The sequence below is a fragment of the Pan paniscus genome, chromosome 14, assembly GCF_029289425.2.
Source record: "Pan paniscus chromosome 14, NHGRI_mPanPan1-v2.0_pri, whole genome shotgun sequence".
NCBI classification, from domain to species: Eukaryota; Metazoa; Chordata; class Mammalia; order Primates; family Hominidae; genus Pan; species Pan paniscus.
The window spans coordinates 19817637-19835142 of NC_073263.2; the positions used below are offsets into that span (position 1 = coordinate 19817637).

The following is a 17506-nucleotide window of genomic DNA, read 5'->3' on the forward strand; positions in this document are numbered from 1 at the left end:
GGGGTTAGGTAGAAATCATCTTCCTCCCTTCCTTCCCCACCAATCTTTCTGGTGACAGAAGCTTTTCTGTAACTGGGGCAGAATGGGGTCAGACACTCTGGCAACTTACCCATTGGTGTTATGAAATAGAAAACATTAATGTATTTATATAAAAAGTGATAGATGAAATTAAAATTTGCTGTTCTATTAAAACTATATTAGATTTTAAATTATTATAGAGATTATATTTTAATGTTTTAAATGTATTTGATACATTACAAAATTATTTTAGTTACAAGCATATCATTAAAGCTATCCTTTATTATTACAAAATGCTTTTACAATGCTATTCTTGACAACAGGAAAATACTTACCCTCACTGAAGTATGTGGAGTACCATTTTTTGGAAACCATGTCAAGCATAATGGCAATATTCAGGTTCAATCTTCCTATAGATCTGCTCAATATTTATCTAAACCTTAGCTTCTATTCTTTTCACGTTATTAGTTATATTTTCACTTAAAAAATTGGAGGCTGAAGGGGTAAGCAAACAAACTTTTGAAGTAGACAAAGCTCATCTTTAATCAACAGAATTTAGAGTCCAGTCTTTCCAAATCTGTTTCTAACGACAGAAACTTCTCCCTCCCCTGCCCCATTTTGTCCTCCCCATTAAATGGTACCGTGTCAATAAAATTCCCAAGCGACCTCTTTAAATCAGCGTTCTTTCCGATGCTGGCTACCACAGTCATGGAAAAGGGAGATGTGTTGGACAGGCCTGTCATTACAGGTAGTAGTTGGTGGTACATCCAGTCTGTATTTCTTACACAAAATTACATCTAAATATTTGACATGAGGCCATTTGCTATCATAAGCCATCACGAGGAACTTCTAGTCTGTCTCACTCGATTGAGGCTACAACGTTGTTAGGTGCTATGACCACAATGAATACAACAGACAGCCTCTCAGCTGTGCTGCAAAGTATTCATAATCAAAAGACCATATTTCAAATGAAATCATAGTAGCGAATGACATACCATTTACATATCACAATCTGAGCCTCTGAAACAGGGGGAACATATAATGGCATCCAGAACATCTTTACATCAAAATAACCTATCATACTACAAAGTTTTCACTTACAAAAAGTGTAACAGAGTTTAAGGCACTGGTAACTTTGTCCACTGTTAGAGATTAAAACTTCCAAAGCAAATGAAAGAACCAATGTTCACCTTTAACGTGGGGAAAGTTGGCAAAAAGAACCCCAGGAGGACACCCAAACCTTCTCTGTGTCCTCTGTGGAACCTGGCCTTTTTCTCTTGTCCTCAGAGAAAGAAACAAATGCCGATATCCTCTGTTTAAAATATGAAAGTACCTTACACCAATAACCCCTAACAGCCCGGGGTCTCAGTGGAACTAACTTAAGTGAAAGAAAATTAAGACAGGCATAGAATTAGGCCTTTGTTTTGAGGCTTTAGGGGAGCAGAGCTCCATTGTGGCATCCGGAGTTTCACCTGAGGCCTACAGGGGTTTCAAATGGTTGCATTTAAGATCAGAATCTTTGTGTTGGGAAATGCTGGCGACTGAGCCTTGACAGCTGAGCACGGGTTGCCTCATCCCTCTCATGCTGTCTATTTCTTAATCTAACAACTGGGCAATGCGTTAAACTGGCTTTTTTGACTTCCCAGAACAATATCTAATTAGCAAATAACATAATTCAGTGACATTCAGCAGGATGCAAATTCCAGACACTGCAATCATGAACACTGTGAAGACAGTCTTCTCCGTGGGCCGGGACACAAAGCAGTCCACAGTGTTGGGACAAGGCCAGGCATTGCACTTCACCAGCCGCTGCATGGAGAAGCCGTCGTACATGACATAGAAGACGTACATGAAGGCGGCTTCGAAGATGACCCGGAAGAAGATGCTGCTTGTGTAGGTCCACCACAGGGAGCCTTCGATGCGGACCTTCTGGGTTTTGATCTCCTCGATGTCCTTAAATTCACTCTTTATCTCCCCCTTGATGAACTTCCTCTTCTTCTCATGTCTCCGGTAGGCCACGTGCATGGCCACTAGGAGCGCTGGCGTGGACACGAAGATCAGCTGCAGGGCCCATAGCCGGATGTGGGAGATGGGGAAGTAGTGATCGTAGCACACATTCTTGCAGCCTGGCTGCAGGGTGTTGCAGACAAAGTCGGCCTGCTCATCTCCCCACACCTCCTTCGCAGCCACAACGAGGATCATAATGCGAAAAATGAAGAGGACGGTGAGCCAGATCTTTCCAATGCTGGTGGAGTGTTTGTTCACACCCCCCAGGATCGTCTGCAGCGTGCCCCAATCCATCTTCTACTCTGGGCGGTTTGCTCTGGAAAAGACGAATGCACACAACACAGGAATCACTAGCTAGGACAGAATAGGGAGACTTCTCTCAGTCTGGGTAAGCAAGCATGCTTAAATCTCTTCCTGAGCAAACACCAACTCTTACACAACCTCACCAAAACAGGTGAAGACAGAACCAACTTAGTTTGTCATAGGATTAAATGTATAGTTCCCAAACCCTCTTGAAAATGTTTTTAGGTGTTCTCTGATAAAAAGTAGCTTGTTCATCTGAGTAATTCACCCAATCTTTAAACACATCATAAAAATTTGCTGTGCTGGGGAGTGTCATAAAGTACTCGTTAGCTGAAAGGCACTCATGGGTTCTGACCGTACCCCTGCATCCTCTGCAGAGCTTCCTTGGGTCTTCCTGACTCTGCAGAAGTTACTCAGCGTTCAACAGCTGCATCCATTTGCAGTCTCAAGTTTTGGCTGTACCACTGGGGCCGATACTAGCTTGGGCCAACCTTGCTCAAAGGCTGAGAGGCCAAGTACAGGAGAACCGTGAGGATAAGATGTCTAGTCTCTCTGCTGAGCCACTTTCCTTAATGTCTTGAATGAATTTTCACAGACGTGGCATGTAGCAGTGAAACTGTTGTTACCAGTGGTTAAGTTTACATTTGAGGCACCCCGAGTTAAAATTTTACAAAGGATCTTGCTTCCTCCTATGTGAAAGGAAGAGGTTAGGAATGCCCTCTTCATGGAGAAAAACCACTGTGAGCACAGACTTTCGTGTAGGCTTTGTGGATGGCTTGGTGGCCTCACTGTCAGGCTGGCACTGATGGCTCAGTTAGCATATCTGTTTTGATAAGTGCTGCAACAGTGCATTATAATTGTGGGCTGTGGTTTTAATTTCAAAGTGTTTCTTAAAAGACACATTATTTTAAAATGACAGAAAATTCAACTCCCTCGGTTACTGGCCCAGCTAAGCGACGTCACTGCATTGCAGTTCAGCGCTGAAGCTTGGGGGAGTCCCACACTCCTTACTGCAAGCGGATGTGGAGAGGCCAGTGGATAATCTCCCGTGAGCCCATGGCCTTCTTTTCATCCCAGGATGTGAACTGTCTTCACTGATTCATAGTTACACCCTGCCTGCCACAACCAACGCTCTCCTAAACAAGATTCCACCCTCTCCACAGTCTGGATGAATCATCTCTTTTCCACCCTTCAGAGCTGGTAGTGAATCCTCCTCCTTCTTTTTCTTAAAAGCATCCTCCTCTCCTCATTTTAGGCAAGTTGCATCCCATTTTCTGATGGACTCCAGAAGCAGGCTCGTAGTGAATGTCTTTCATGACCCACAGTTGCTGCCATGGGGCACCAAGGTCAAGCAGAAACCATCCAGTGACACCTTGGTCAGAGGCTAACAGGAGAGAGGTGGCCACGAAAGTTACACCAGATTGACATAGGCCCGTGAAACATTTAGCCTCACTGAGCTTGGGAAAGACAACATCATTGGAAAAAACAATATTTTAGCCCAGGTTCAGCGCTGACCCATTGATAATCCAGACTGGGAGGCCCTTAGGTGAGCTGGTTGTCCTGCTAAAGCACCCACAGCTCAGGCCAGTCCCGTCCCAACAGCAGAACCACCGAGGACAGCAACATTCCGATTTTAACAAAAGCATCTTATGGAATTAGACATTCTTCATTGGCCCTCATTGAGTGGAAAACAGGATACTCCCCGAAGTAAACTCTCTCCTGGTTTACAACAATACACCTGGCCAAGAATATGGGGCTGCAGGAAGAGGGGTTTATCCTTTGCCCTCTTCCACCTGCCAAACCCAGGTCATACACCCTTCTACAGACCTGTCCAGTTACCATCAGCTGAGAAAAATACAGTTCCAAGAAACCTTATATTGTTATTTTATAAAGCTTGAGTTGAAGCTACCTGTTTTAAAGATCCTTTTTCAGGAAGAAGAGTAAATTAAGATTTACTCCCCAATGGGCTAGGGGGTCATGGGTTAAGAGGGGCTCAGAAGCAGGACGAAGTTGTTTTCAATATTCAAGTCAGAGGAGGAGCTGCCCTCCTGGCCTCCCGACCCTGGGCGGTTACACGCAGCTTCCTACCGGGCCCACGCCACCCTGCACCGCCTGGAGAGCTGCCAGAGGCCAGCGGAGGAGTTGGTTCAGTTCCTTAGGGAAGACACTAGGTGGATCACCAGGATCCAGAAAAGGCAAAAGGGACTCTTCACCCCTTAAATTTCTCCACCCTTAGGTGATGGGTGGTCGACCTTGCCTGGCTGTCCCCAGAGGGTTCCTCCACCCTTCTCACCAGTGTCTGAAATTGTGACCGACTGTGCACAGCAGTTTCGAAAGGGACTCTAAGGTCACATGGGGACACGGCAGTACCACGCTTCTCAAGGCAGTCCCAGGTGCATGGCCACGGAACCCAGCTCTCAGCAGCTGTTAGTTAGGTGAGCGCTGTTCGGGCTGCCTTCCTCCTCCAGTGGGGCAGGATCGAGGCACTGATGGAACCGTCCTGAGGACGCGGGTCTCAGCCGCACACCACCTCTTAGCGAACAAGGGTCCTAAAAATTTTCCTTCTAGCCGGGTAGCACAGCCCGGAAACAAACCCTCGTGAAGTGTTTAGGAAAAAGGGAAGCCACTGAAATCTTGGCCCCGGGGTAGGCCGGGGTCGGCTGGCTCCGCGTTAGTTCTAGGCAAACTCCGCCCAAATCTCTGCCCGGGGATTTTTCTGCAGAAGCCGCTCCAAGAGGTAAAGGTCAGTTCCTGCAGCGAAGGCTTCCTGCTTCACCGGCGAAACGGAGCTTTGCTTCGAAGCTAAGCTTTCGGTCAATTTAAAACGTTTGGTGGCAGTGGGTCAAGTAGCCAGGCGGCTGCGCTAGAGTACCCCGAAGGGACATCGGCGACACCACAAACCTCGCGCTGGCGTCTCGCCCCCGCCTTTTTCCCCTCCCGCGCGCGCCCGGCCCCACTCCCACCCCGGGCGGTGCCATCGCGTCCACTTCCCCGGCCGCCCCATTCCAGCTCCGGAGCTCGGCCGCAGAAACGCCCGCTCCAGAAGGCGGCCCCCGCCCCCCGGCCCAAGGACGTGTGTTGGTCCAGCCCCCCGGTTGCCCGAGACCCACGCGGCCGGGCAACCGCTCTGGGTCTCGCGGTCCCTCCCCGCGCCAGGTTCCTGGCCGGGCAGTCCGGGGCCGGCGGGCTCACCTGCGTCGGGAGGCAGAGCGCGGCGGGGCCGGGGCGGGGGTCTCGGCGTTGGGGTCTCTGCGCTGGGGCTCCTGCGCTCCTAGGCGGGTCCTGGGCCGGGCGCCGCCGAGGGGCTCCGAGTCGGGGAGAGGAGCGCGCGGGCGCTGCGGGGCCGCAACACCTGTCTCCCGCCGTGGCGCCTTTTAACCGCACCCCACACCCCGCCTCTTCCCCCGGAGACTGGGAAAGTTACGGAGGGGGCGGCGCCGCGGGCGGAGCGCGCCCGGCCTCTGGGTCCTCAGAGCTTCCCGGGTCCGCGAACCCCCGACCGCCCCCGAAAGCCCCGAACCCCCCAAGTCCCCTTCGAGGCCCCGATCTCCTAGTTCCTTTGAGCCCCCATGAGTTCCCCAAGTGCCCCCAGCGCCCTGAGTCTCCCCCCGGTTACCCCGAGCGCCGCCTCCCCCAGCCCCTTGGCGGCCCGGGTGGAGCGGGGGCGGCTGAGCGTCGGGACCCCCCAGGAAGCGGCGCTTCCAGGCCCCGGCTCCGTCGCTGTGCGGTGGGCGGGGTTCAGGGATGGCTGTGGTCGTTGTCCTCTGTACTCCGCATAGTGCGAGAGGACTTGGCATTTATAAGCGCTTCTTTAATTTTTTATTGTCAGAGAAACAGGCATTCCTCCAAGGACTGAAGATCTGTTCGAGTCGCGGAGGCTGCGCGGGCCCGCGAGGCTCTCGCAGGGGGACCTAGGCTGGGTGGCGGGGCAGTGCCCTCTGGAATGGGGGTTAACGGTGGCCGAGGAGGGGGCGCCGCTGGTGCCGGCGAAGTCCCCGCTTCTTTCTCCCCTCAAAATCTCACCAATCCAAACGAACGCCTTCTCGAATTTCCGATTTTATTCAATTACTTTCAACAATGTGCCAAGGACTAAGGTTGGGGGCGGTGGGAGGGACAAGCCTCGCTTTTGCCATGGCCGGCAGGGGGGTCCCGCCATCTGCGGAGGGTGCCCCCCGCGGCCCCCGGCCCAGCCAACTTCCTCCTCTTTTCGCAACTGGGGAACTGCAAGGAGGTGACTCCTTTCGGGGTGAGAAGGCCCAGACTTTTCAGAAATGAAAGAGGGCAGGTAAAATCTGCCAAGCCCCTTCCTGCTCGATGCACACAGCACGAAAGGGGGAAACTGATAGGATTCTGCGGAAGACCGCTGGGCGGCTGGCTCTGCACTGCACACCTGCTGGGGGCTTTCTGGATACCGCGAAGCTTTGTCTCAGATTATGAGGTCTCAGTATTTGCATTTGGTTGGGGATTTTGATGTCTTGAGATAAAAATGACAGAAGACAGATTTGCACAGCGCAAGCGGATGAGGGACTAAGATGTGCAGAGCAGGCTGGGTGGGGACTCCCGGGGAGGTCTCCCCCAACCCCCGCCCCACCTCGGGCACCCACTTCGTGATTTTTGCAGAGGGGAGCCAGGTCAGAGGTGCAGCCTGGTCCCCTCGCGCTCACGTTTTTACCCAGGTCAGTTCGAAGTTAAGTGGAAATGATGATTAATCCTGACAAGTCAGATCTGGCCTCAGAATGGATTTCCCGTGATTGCCACCATTATTAGCATTGACTTTTCCTTGAAAAACTGGCGCCCCGTGGCCATGGGCCGACCTAGGCAGTTTCTGCAGGGACGAGCGTGAGTTTTGTACCGCGGTTACCACCTACTTTCCAGCTCCAGGTCTTAGTCTAAGAGGGAGTGTCTGCTCATGAAGAGGCAAAGCCCCAAGAGCTGCGAAAAGCCTTGCATGACCCATCTGAGAGATGTGCTGAGTCGGCTTGTTAAAAATGACAGGCAAAGCCTGTGGGGTGGGGCAGCTTTCTTGGCCTGAGCGCATCTTGGTTGAGCTAGAGGTGACTTGGGGTGGGGAGTGGGGCGCCGGTTGGTGGGTTCTCCCTTTAATTTCTCAAAGGCTGTGGTGTTTATGAGTCTGTTGGAATCCTGGTTGGGTTGGAATGAAGGAAGGTTCTAGAACCATTGTGGGAAGCTCGCTAGTAAAGATGGTTTGGAGATCGGAAGTTGACTGACTTTCCCCCATTGAAAAATGTCACCTGAGATTTTAGTGCCTGTATCACGATTATAGGCTCAACTTTCTTTTCCTTGTTTTCTTGGATTTAGTTCTCCTTATGTGCAAAATTACTGTGTGATGTTGGCTAGTCGTATTATCACAGCCACTCCGTGTTTTCAGGATTTGTAGCTGGAAGTCCTATAGCACTTAAGTCTTCACTTACAGATCAGCGCTTGCTTTTATTCTGTTTTGTGTGATTTCTGCTGTTTTCCTGTGAGTTGGTGTTTTCTTCCCAAGTAGGCTCAGGACTCCTCTAGGGCAGGACATTATATGCATGTACATAGTGTCCTCCAGTGTAGGGGAGGAGAAGGAGGAGAGGTGAGGTGGGAAAAGGGTGAGGGAAGGCTTGGATATTTGAAGTTATTTACAAATGAGCTTTGACGTAAATCCAATTAACAGATCACACCACAAATTAATGATTAAAGAAATCCTGAAATTATTTTGTAAATTACACACTTATATTGCTGCATTTTTTTTCTGTTGAAAGCATTACTTTTAACAGAAATGGAAACATTGGAAATAAACCATGTTTTTCTCACCTTTTATGTCTTCATCTCTTAATGTACCAGTCCCTAGAGAAGCTGAAGCCCAGTCCTGTGTTCCTCCACCCCAGCCACCCAGCCCCATGGTGGATAGTACAGGGAGCTTAGGATAGTACTGCTGTGTGCAGCACACACCTTTGTCTCATTGACCTGCAGAGACTGACCAGATAGAGAAGGTTTTTTGATGGAAAACTCACTGTGGTGTCTGCCTGGTTGATCTTGAATGATGGCAAGTGGGCACTTTTCAGGTAACTATTGATGATTAACTGACAAGGATCTGTGAAGGCTACACTTTGTCACTTCAGAGTGCCAGAGATACCTATCAGCAATATTTTTACATATATGCTTAGTACCATGCAGGTAAATCCCAGGTGATTGTCATCGAGCTGAACTTTTACGCAGATGTTTAAAGTGATGCACTTGTAAGGTTATAAGGTGAAAATGCTAATGTTTAAAGCTATTTGGCATTTTAATTTGACAGTTGTTTTATAAATGAACCAAAAAGAAAGAAGTTGCTGTTTTGCAATAAATCAGTGTGACACAAATCATATTTCTTAATATTTCAAGTGACTGCTTGCCAACTGCCTGATGGAACGGCACCGTGAATTCCCGCCGGGAAGAATGCTCTAAATATACATTAAACATGTCTTGGTTGAATTTCCGACTCACGAATCACACGTAGGTGATGGCAGAAAATGATGCAAGACGCGAAGAGACTGTCCTACCACTTGGCAGTTTTAGGGCAAGTTGGATTCACTGAGTGTCTTTTCAAGAGCCATTAGTTAATGGACCACATTCCCTTTTCTTGCCTTGCTTTTGAAATATTAATAATAATAATAACTGGCAAAAAAGAGAAACTTTAGCTCTCCTCAAAATAGCAGTTGGAAACTGACAAGCTCCTGGCATCTCTGGTTAATTAATAATAACTTACATATGATACTGTAATTTTAATGCAGGAGTGGCTCCACTGTGCTCCTTTGTGGGTAATTATTACAGGGAACACTATTTCACTACAATTTCTCTCTGTGTAATTGAACCACACCCTGACTTATGTTTTCTGAAAATTGTTAAAGTCAAATCTTTTGGGGAAAATCTGTTGTTCCATTCAAAGAGTTAAAAAAAATTCCAGCCTTCAATAATTTAATTGTTCTTTGCTTCCAAATTAAAGACATCTCATAAAATTCTAATTGCCAAGTTGTGACTGAAATTATTATATAGGCTTTTAAATTTTCCTCATTCTATTCTTATTTTCACACATACAATCTTTTGGGGGAAATTCAAACTGCTAGATGTGTCTCTGTTTCAAGGCAATGGTAGAATTAGTTGATCTCCTTGGTTTTGCTGAATGGACACATGCTCTTACTCACAAATATATCCATGCAGTTCTTTTACGATTATCTAGGCAGACTGTGGATAAATTACAAAGACATTTCCAATTGTATTTGTGTCAAAAAGCACATTTTGGTCAGAAATGAATCCAGAGCTATAACTCTTTAAATAGGTAATTTTTTTTTACTTCTATTGAATATAAAAAGTAAATTCTGTAAATTATGGTGGCTTGCCAACATGGAAATTCTGGATCATTCACAAGGAAGCCAAAAAGAGCTCTACATTCTAGCTCTGGCTACAAAAATATTGTGCTATCTATCATCTTGAAGGGCTTCTGGAACAAGTTAGAATAGAGTCAACACTCATGAGCTGCTGTAGCAAAAAAAACTATAGATGTAGGATTGACAAGGGTAATAGAGCGATGACTCCCTGGCTGTGTTGTATTTGATGGACGACAGTAGCCTTTCACAAAATGCTCATTTGGATGTTTCAAATTAAAACGTTTCACTTTCTAGAACCAATTACGTGGTCAGTTTAGCTCCTGAGGTCCCAGTCAGAGGGGTATTCTGTAGCTTGCAAAGCCTCTCTTTGGGGACTGGACATGGAGTCTGTGGTCTTAGAATTCAGAACCAAGAGAATGTGTTAGCCACTCATCTAAGCTATTCCTTAAACGCTTTCAGAGCCATCTCCACTGTGTGGAAAGAAGTTCTTTGTGTTCTCTGACTTAGTCTCATTCTTAAAAAAAAAAAAAAAAAAAAAAAAAGCAATTGCAATACCCAGAGCGCACAGTAGATGGCACTGAGACTTGTCGGAAAGCTGGACGCACTCAAGAGGTGGCAGAAAAATCGGTAGGTAAGCTTTTCTTCTAGTCTGGTGTTGCTGCTCCTGACCTTATTAATGGGCTGAGAAATAGATTTCTTTCCTTTCCTTTTCTTTTTTATATGAAATTAAATGAAGTATAAAAGAATATGAGAATGTGTTGCTATTAGCAAGGATAAGTAATGCTTTAGGAAACGTTTGGTTCATGTGTGTGTTTTCAGACTGATGTGTGTCCTGGATCCAGTGTAAAATGTACTTCTGTCTGTAGGTCTCTGACACAGAAAAGTTGGAAAGCCATTGTTGTATTCCATTTCCAGGGCAACAAAAGATACCACTGTCACTTCATGTGAAATGGTGTTGTTACTAAGAGGAGAGACAGCAGGGCCTTAAGAGCAGCCCCAGCTCTGCTGTGCCTTAAATTCACAGTCCATTGATCCCAGAAACCCCAGGTTGGTGAGATTTATTTGTGGATGGGCTGCTTAGGACCATCATTTCAGCTTGGAAAAGGACGTCCCCAGGGCTCCTCTTTGTGATCTGAGAAGCAATAGCAACATTTAGTTAGGTCTTTTACTAACAATATAATTATTTGTCTAAAAAAGGATAGGAATAATACTTTGATATGTAGTATGCTCAGAAATCAGGGATCAGTCATTTTAATGGGTTACATATTTAAAGAGCCAGATAGAGACTTTTAATGCCAAACGTATGCATTGAACAATTATGCTTTGGAAAAGAGGAGGCAGTAAACATAATGGTTTATATTGTCTCTTTATTGGCTTTGAAATGAATCAATGATGGCGGGGAATTTAGCGTATTAGACTATTGCTGTTAGTGATATGGGGCTCTAGTACACATAGCTTTCATGGGTGAAGATGGTATTGGTCATCTCAGTCACCACCTGATGGGAAACATTCACTTATTCTTACAGGCTACGTGATATTGCATGTAGGTAATTAGGTGGCTGGGCTTTAGAAAGACACAGCCTCTGCTTACAATTTACGGTAGTTCCCCATTATCCATGAGGGGTACCTTCCAAGGCCACCAGTGATGCCTGAAACCTCAGATGGTACTGAACCCTCTATATAATCTGTTTTTTCCTATACATACAAACCTACCATAAAGCTTAGTAGTAAGAGATTAACAATAAAGAATAATAAAACAACACTTATAACAATGTATAACAATATATTGTAATATAATTTTTTGGATGCAGTCTCTCTCTCAAAATGCTATCATATTTTCCAACTGTGGTTGACTACAGGTAACTGAAACAGTGGATAAGAGGGCGACTCCTGTACCAAAGAAAAAAATAGAGTGTTGCAGCTGTAACATAATTGAATGACTGAGTTAGACTGCATAACTGACACACAAAACCACATAAATATAAATGAAGGAATCTCTGGGTGTAATCTGGTGCAAAGGTGACTGTGTTAATCATTAATCCACAAGTTGCTATCCCGAAGTGTGCCAAATGCTTTATGTTTATTTCATCACATAGCTCTATAAAGAAAGGATTTGTAATTCCATTCTACAGAAGTGGAAAGTAAGTCTTAAGACTCAAAAAACTTTAAAAACTACAATGAAGTAACAACTTTTATTAATTTATTTTGTGTCTTTCCAGAATTTCTATATATATAGGAATGTGATATGAATCTATATGTGAATTGTATCTACATGAATATTGATGACTTTTATTTCCCCTTTTGCACATAAGATAGAATATTTTACCTACTATTCCACACTTTGCTTTTCTTAACATATCATGGGATCTTTTTATATAAGTGAACAAAGAGTTTCTTCATTCTTTCACACAGTTTCATAGTATTCCTTTATATGATTATGTAATCACTTAATTAAAAACCCTTTTTTGATGGGTGTTTGGATTATTTCTAATATTTTGCTGTTACAAACAATAATATGGCTTCTGCTTCCAATTAAAATATAGAATGCAAAATACCATTATTCGTATGATAACAATAACAAAAAACCCTGATAAAATGAAAATCATACCTTTTTTGTGGCAATTACCAAAGAACAGTGGAGAGGGTAAGCTTTGATGAGCTGAATTACTGAGTGTGATGGGGAGCAGAGAGCCCACAGCTTCTTTCTTACTTGAGGGAAAGTACCTGATTTCTGTGTGGGAAGGTGGAGAAGCGGGCCTCTATCAATGAACAGACTTTGTACCTTTAAGAAAAATCTGCCAAAAGATTTGGAGATGGTTTAGAATTTAGAAGTCCACCAAATGCAAAAATAGTTTGGCTCAACAGTCACCCCCTGTCCCTGATTTTACTGCAAAAGTGGCAGTGGAGGCAAGGCTGGAAAACAATTAAACAATTTCATAGTGCTTGAATTTTGGAGCCATGTTAGATGCAAGGTAAGCCAAATGATATGAAATCTATGTCTCAACCTGCTTCCAGCTCGAACAGTAGTAAAACCAAAGAAACTAGCCATTATCCAGTGGCGGCATAGGAAATTCAGGTTAGGCTGAGGAGCAAAGTAAAACGTCCTTGTTTCCATTAGATATCAGTGGTGCACTCAATTTAGTGAACACTACAGCTCAGTCTCAGCTCAACCTGACTCTTGATGAAATCTGATCAGATTCTCATTCCAGCCAGCTGGCAGAGAGAAAAGGACTTGCACTCACTAGAAAAAACAAAAACAAAACACTCCTGGAGAGTCTTTTATATGCAATGTCTAACCTTCAGTAAAAAAATCACAAGACGTGAGGAAATAGGAAAATGAGATCCATAATCAGGAGGAAAAAAAAAAACAGTCAATAGAAGTAGATACACTACATATTGAAAATAAAAGTATGGGAAAATGTACATACACAATGCAAACTTAAATTATAGGGAAGCTGGGGTGGCTTTACTGTACAAAATATACTTCAAAACAAGGAAACTAACAGAGTTAAAAAGACATCTCAAATGGTAAAAGGGTCTTTTCATCAAGAAGACATCAATCTTGGCCAGGCGCAGTGGCTCACACCAGTAATCCCTGCACTTTGGGAGGCCCAGGCAGGCGGATTGCCTGAGGTCAGGAGTTCAAGACCAGCCTGGCTAACATGGTAAAACCCCATCTATACTAAAAATACAAAAAATTAGCTGGGCGTGGTGGTGGGCATCAGCAATCCCAGCTAGACGGGGAGATTCACTTGAACCCAGTGGGCGGAGGTTGCAGTGAGCTGAGTTCGCACCATTGCATTCCAGTCTGGGCAACTGGGCGAGACTCCATTTCAAAAAAAAAAGGAAGACATCACTCTTAAATGTGTATTCCCTAAGTAACAGAGATCCAAAATACACAAAGCAATATTAAGAACACCAAAGGGAAAAATGACAAATCCATATTCATAGTTATAATAACTGAGTAATTGACAGAACATGTATATAATAAAAATCAGTAAGGATATAAAAGATCTAAGGAATACTATCAGCTAATTTGATCTCACTTGCATTTATAGAACACCAGGTTTAGCAACTGCATAATACACATCGTTTTCAAGTGCATGTGAAATGTTTGTTGAGAAAAGACATGCTGAACTATGAAATGTCTCAATAAATTCCAAGGAATAGAAATTTCACAGAATATATTCTCTGACTGTTGCAGAATTAAACTAGATATATGAATATCTAGAAAATACCAAACATTTGGAAATTAAATAACAAATAACCCATGAGTAAAAGAAGGAATTTTGAGACATTCGAAATGTTTAAAATCAATGAAAATGAAAACACAAATATTAAAATTTGGGGTATGTACCTGAAGCAGTGCTAACAGAGAAATTTTTGCCTTAAATATTAAAAATAAATATTAGAAAAAGAAGAAAAATTTAGAATTGACTATCTACATTTCCACCTTAAGAAGTTTGAAAAAAGAACAAATGAAACTCAATGTATGTACAGAAAGGAAATAACAAATATAAAAAAACAATTAAGTAGAAGGCAACTAATAGAGAAAATCAAACAAAGCCAAAGTTTAATACTTTGAAAATATTAATAAAATTGATAAACTCTTTGTCTTAGCTTGGGCTGCCATAACAAAATACCATAGACTGGGTAGCTTAAACAACAGAAACTTATTTTGTCATGGTTCTGGAGGCTGGAAGTCCAAGATCAGGATGCCAGTATGCTTGGGTTCTGGTGAGGGCTTTCTTCCTGGCTTGCAGATGGTAGCCTTCTTGCTGTGTGCTCACATGGCAGAGAGAGAGAGAGGTGCAAGCTCTCTGGTGTCTCTTTTTATAAGGGCGCTCATCCCATCATGAGGGCCACACCCTCATAAACTCATCTCAACCTAGCTATCTCCCAAAGGCTGAGTCTCCAAACACCATCACACTGCACAGTAGTGCTTTGATGTATGATTGTTGGAGGGACACAATTCTGTCCATAACATTCCAAGCAACAGTAATTAAGGAAAAAAGAGAAAAAACATAAACTATGTCATCAGGAATGAAAGAGGGGAAATCACAGCAGATCCTACAGACACTAAAAAAGTTAATAATAAAATGTAGGAACAATTTTCTTCCAATAAATTCAATAACTTGATTGAAGTGAACAAATTTAAATTCCTTGAAAAATACAACTTATCAAAATGGGCACAAACAGAAATGAAAAAATGTATCTATTAAGAAAATTGAATTTGTAACAAAAACCTTTCCCACAAATAAAACTCCAGGCCCAGATAGCTTCACTGGTGAATTCTACTAACATTTAAGTAATAAATAATACAAATTGTACTCTAATTATTTGTCATGTACATATGTCATTATATATTTATGCAAGTACTTCTGGAGGATAATGTCCTCAAACTAGATGTGATGGGTCAAAATGTACATGCATTTGATATTTTGATGGATATAGCCAAATTGCCTTCCATGGGGATTGAACCAATTTTCATTCCATCAGCAATGAGAAGGCCTGTTTTTCTACACCTTTGCCAACAGATTTATACTAGTTTAAAAAATTTAAACCAGTTTAAAATTTTCACTGATAGTTATTAAACACGTTGATGTGAAATGAGTGATAGAGGATTCTTCTCATTGACCAATTACTGGAGCTTTTATTTTCAGAAAATGTGTGTCTTCTTATTATTCCTTCATATATTTTGTTTTTTTCCTTGTTAATTACTGGAGCAAAAATTTAAATTAAGGTGGCATAACAGGGTGGGTGTGTGAGGTCCTTGGAAAGAAGTATGTGGGGGAAGTTTCTTGAGCCCTGCATTCAAGATCAGTACCAATCTCTTCCTCCAGAAGATGTTTTATGAAACCTTCTAACAAGTAGAAAAGCTGTAGTTTTGAGTTTTATTTCACCTATAGGAATATTAAGAAATAGTAATAGAGAAGCAGGAAAGAAGAGAGAAAAAGATGTACTTCATAACCATCTTTTCAATACTCACGAAAAACTTTTTTTTTTTTTTCTGAGACAGAGTCTCACTCTGTCGCCCAGGCTGGAGTGCAGTGGTGCTATCTCGGCTCACTGCAACCTCTGCCTCCCGGGTTCAAGCAATTCTTGTGCCTCAGCCTCCTGAGTAGCTGGAATTACAGGTGTGTGCCACCACGCCCGGCTAATTTTTTTGTATTTTTAGTGGACATGGGGTTTCACCATGTTGGCCAGGCTGGTCTCAAACTCCTGACCACAGGTGATCCGCCCGCCTCGGCCTCCCAAACGGCGTGAGCCACCGCACCCGGCCAGGAAAAACTGTTGAAGACTATATGTATGTCTTTAATTTAAAGAGATTTGGAAACCGAGTTAGAAGATTCATTTAGGTGACTTCGACTTCCTGCAACATGTCAGTAGGACCTGTCCAAGAAGTTTCTCTTCCCACATTAAATATAATAATTCTCAATAAAATATCACATAAAAACCTTGACAAATAACTAAGTGAAAGAAATAAAGAAAGGCAGGTCTCGAAGTGCCAGAAATAAAGATAGAACTCAAGGTTGGCACTGTTGAGTAGAGAGTGGCTCTATGGTGGCCAACAGGAGAATGAGTCTGAATGCAGCACATAGAGGACCAGGCTGATGCTAACTTCTTCCCAGCAGGATTTATTTTTGCTTCTGGAAGGCAGTTGGGGTAGGGAAAGTACTATTAATCCAGCCAAAGATTAAGCAAATTCAAAGCTTGGCTTTAGTCTTGGTGAGCGTCAGCCAATTTCCAGGTGAGTCCTTCTCCCAGCTATCCCTTTCAAGGTCTGAACTGAAAGCCTGGGGTATCTCTTTAGGGTTTTTGTTTGCTTGTTTATTCCTTGTTTTGCAAATCGGCAACTGTCTTATCCCTTTGCTTTTTCTTTCTCTCTGGGATCTTCAAGCCCTTGCTACTTTGGCAGCCCTCTGATGCTTTCAAACAGATGTTTTGTCTACATTGCTCCACTTCTCTTTTTCTCAGCAGTAGCATTTGTTTTGGATAAACTAACTCACCATTATTTCAACCAGAAACAACCTGCTCGATTACTTAAAATTATATAGTAGATAATGTTAAAATTTCTTATTTTACTTACTAAATGTTTTTAAATTTCCCTTATAAATGATATCTTTATTATTTCAGATGACCTATTATGTGAAACTTATTTAGGATAGACTTTTAAGTTTTTATTCATTCATGGCTATCAGTTTTCATTTATTGAGTTGTGAGCTTTAATAGAAGTAATTACTATTTTGATAAAATGTATGTATGTTCAGCTTTTAATAATAGGACTTTTGAGCTTCATTTTTATCCAGTGGTTATGTTACTAGCAACAATAAGCCGCTACTTTTGTTGAAACAATAAAACTGCTTTTTATTTCTGAAATACAAATTATTACTGATTCTTACACAATGTCAAAAATGTTCTAGGCTATTCTGCTTTTGTTTAGACTATCAAGAGATACTCTAGGCTATAATTCACTTTTTTTTCTCCTACAGATTCTGAAGATTGCTGTTTTTGATATTCAAAAGGAATATTAAAAATTATCCAAAGTCTGTTTCCTATTTCTGAGGTTTTATTTTTAATATTTTATTCTAGGTTTCTGAATTTATAACTATAAAATACTGCTCCCTTACTACTCACAGAAGAATGACAACTTATTAATCATTAGTCAAAAGTAACAATGACATAATTTGAGGATAACGTTAGCCTGGTGATTCTCTACAGTGTGCGGGGCTGCCCGACATTGCATATAGCAGCCACGCTGTCCTGTGAGATGGGGGCTGAGCTGGCAGGGACACCTGCGGGGGCGTCTCAGGTGT

The 17506-nt window shown here is 43.1% G+C and overlaps 1 protein-coding gene across 1 annotated transcript; it reads right to left on the reverse strand.

The window, feature by feature from the left end:
* Nucleotides 1-223: 223 nt before the first annotated feature.
* Nucleotides 224-6054, reverse strand: GJB2 (gap junction protein beta 2). Its single transcript, XM_003833007.6, has 2 exons — nucleotides 5521-6054; nucleotides 224-2341 (listed from the first exon to the last, which is right to left on the reverse strand). The coding sequence occupies exon 2, from the start codon at nucleotides 2317-2319 to the stop codon at nucleotides 1639-1641; it is 681 nt and encodes a 226-aa protein (XP_003833055.1). The 5' UTR covers nucleotides 2320-2341; nucleotides 5521-6054; the 3' UTR covers nucleotides 224-1638.
* Between the last annotated feature and the right edge of the window lie 11452 nt (nucleotides 6055-17506).

Coding starts and splice junctions, on each gene's coding strand:
- GJB2 (XM_003833007.6), bottom strand. CDS start 2,319: ATGGATTGGGGCACGCTGCAGACGATCCTGGGGGGTGTGAACAAACAC.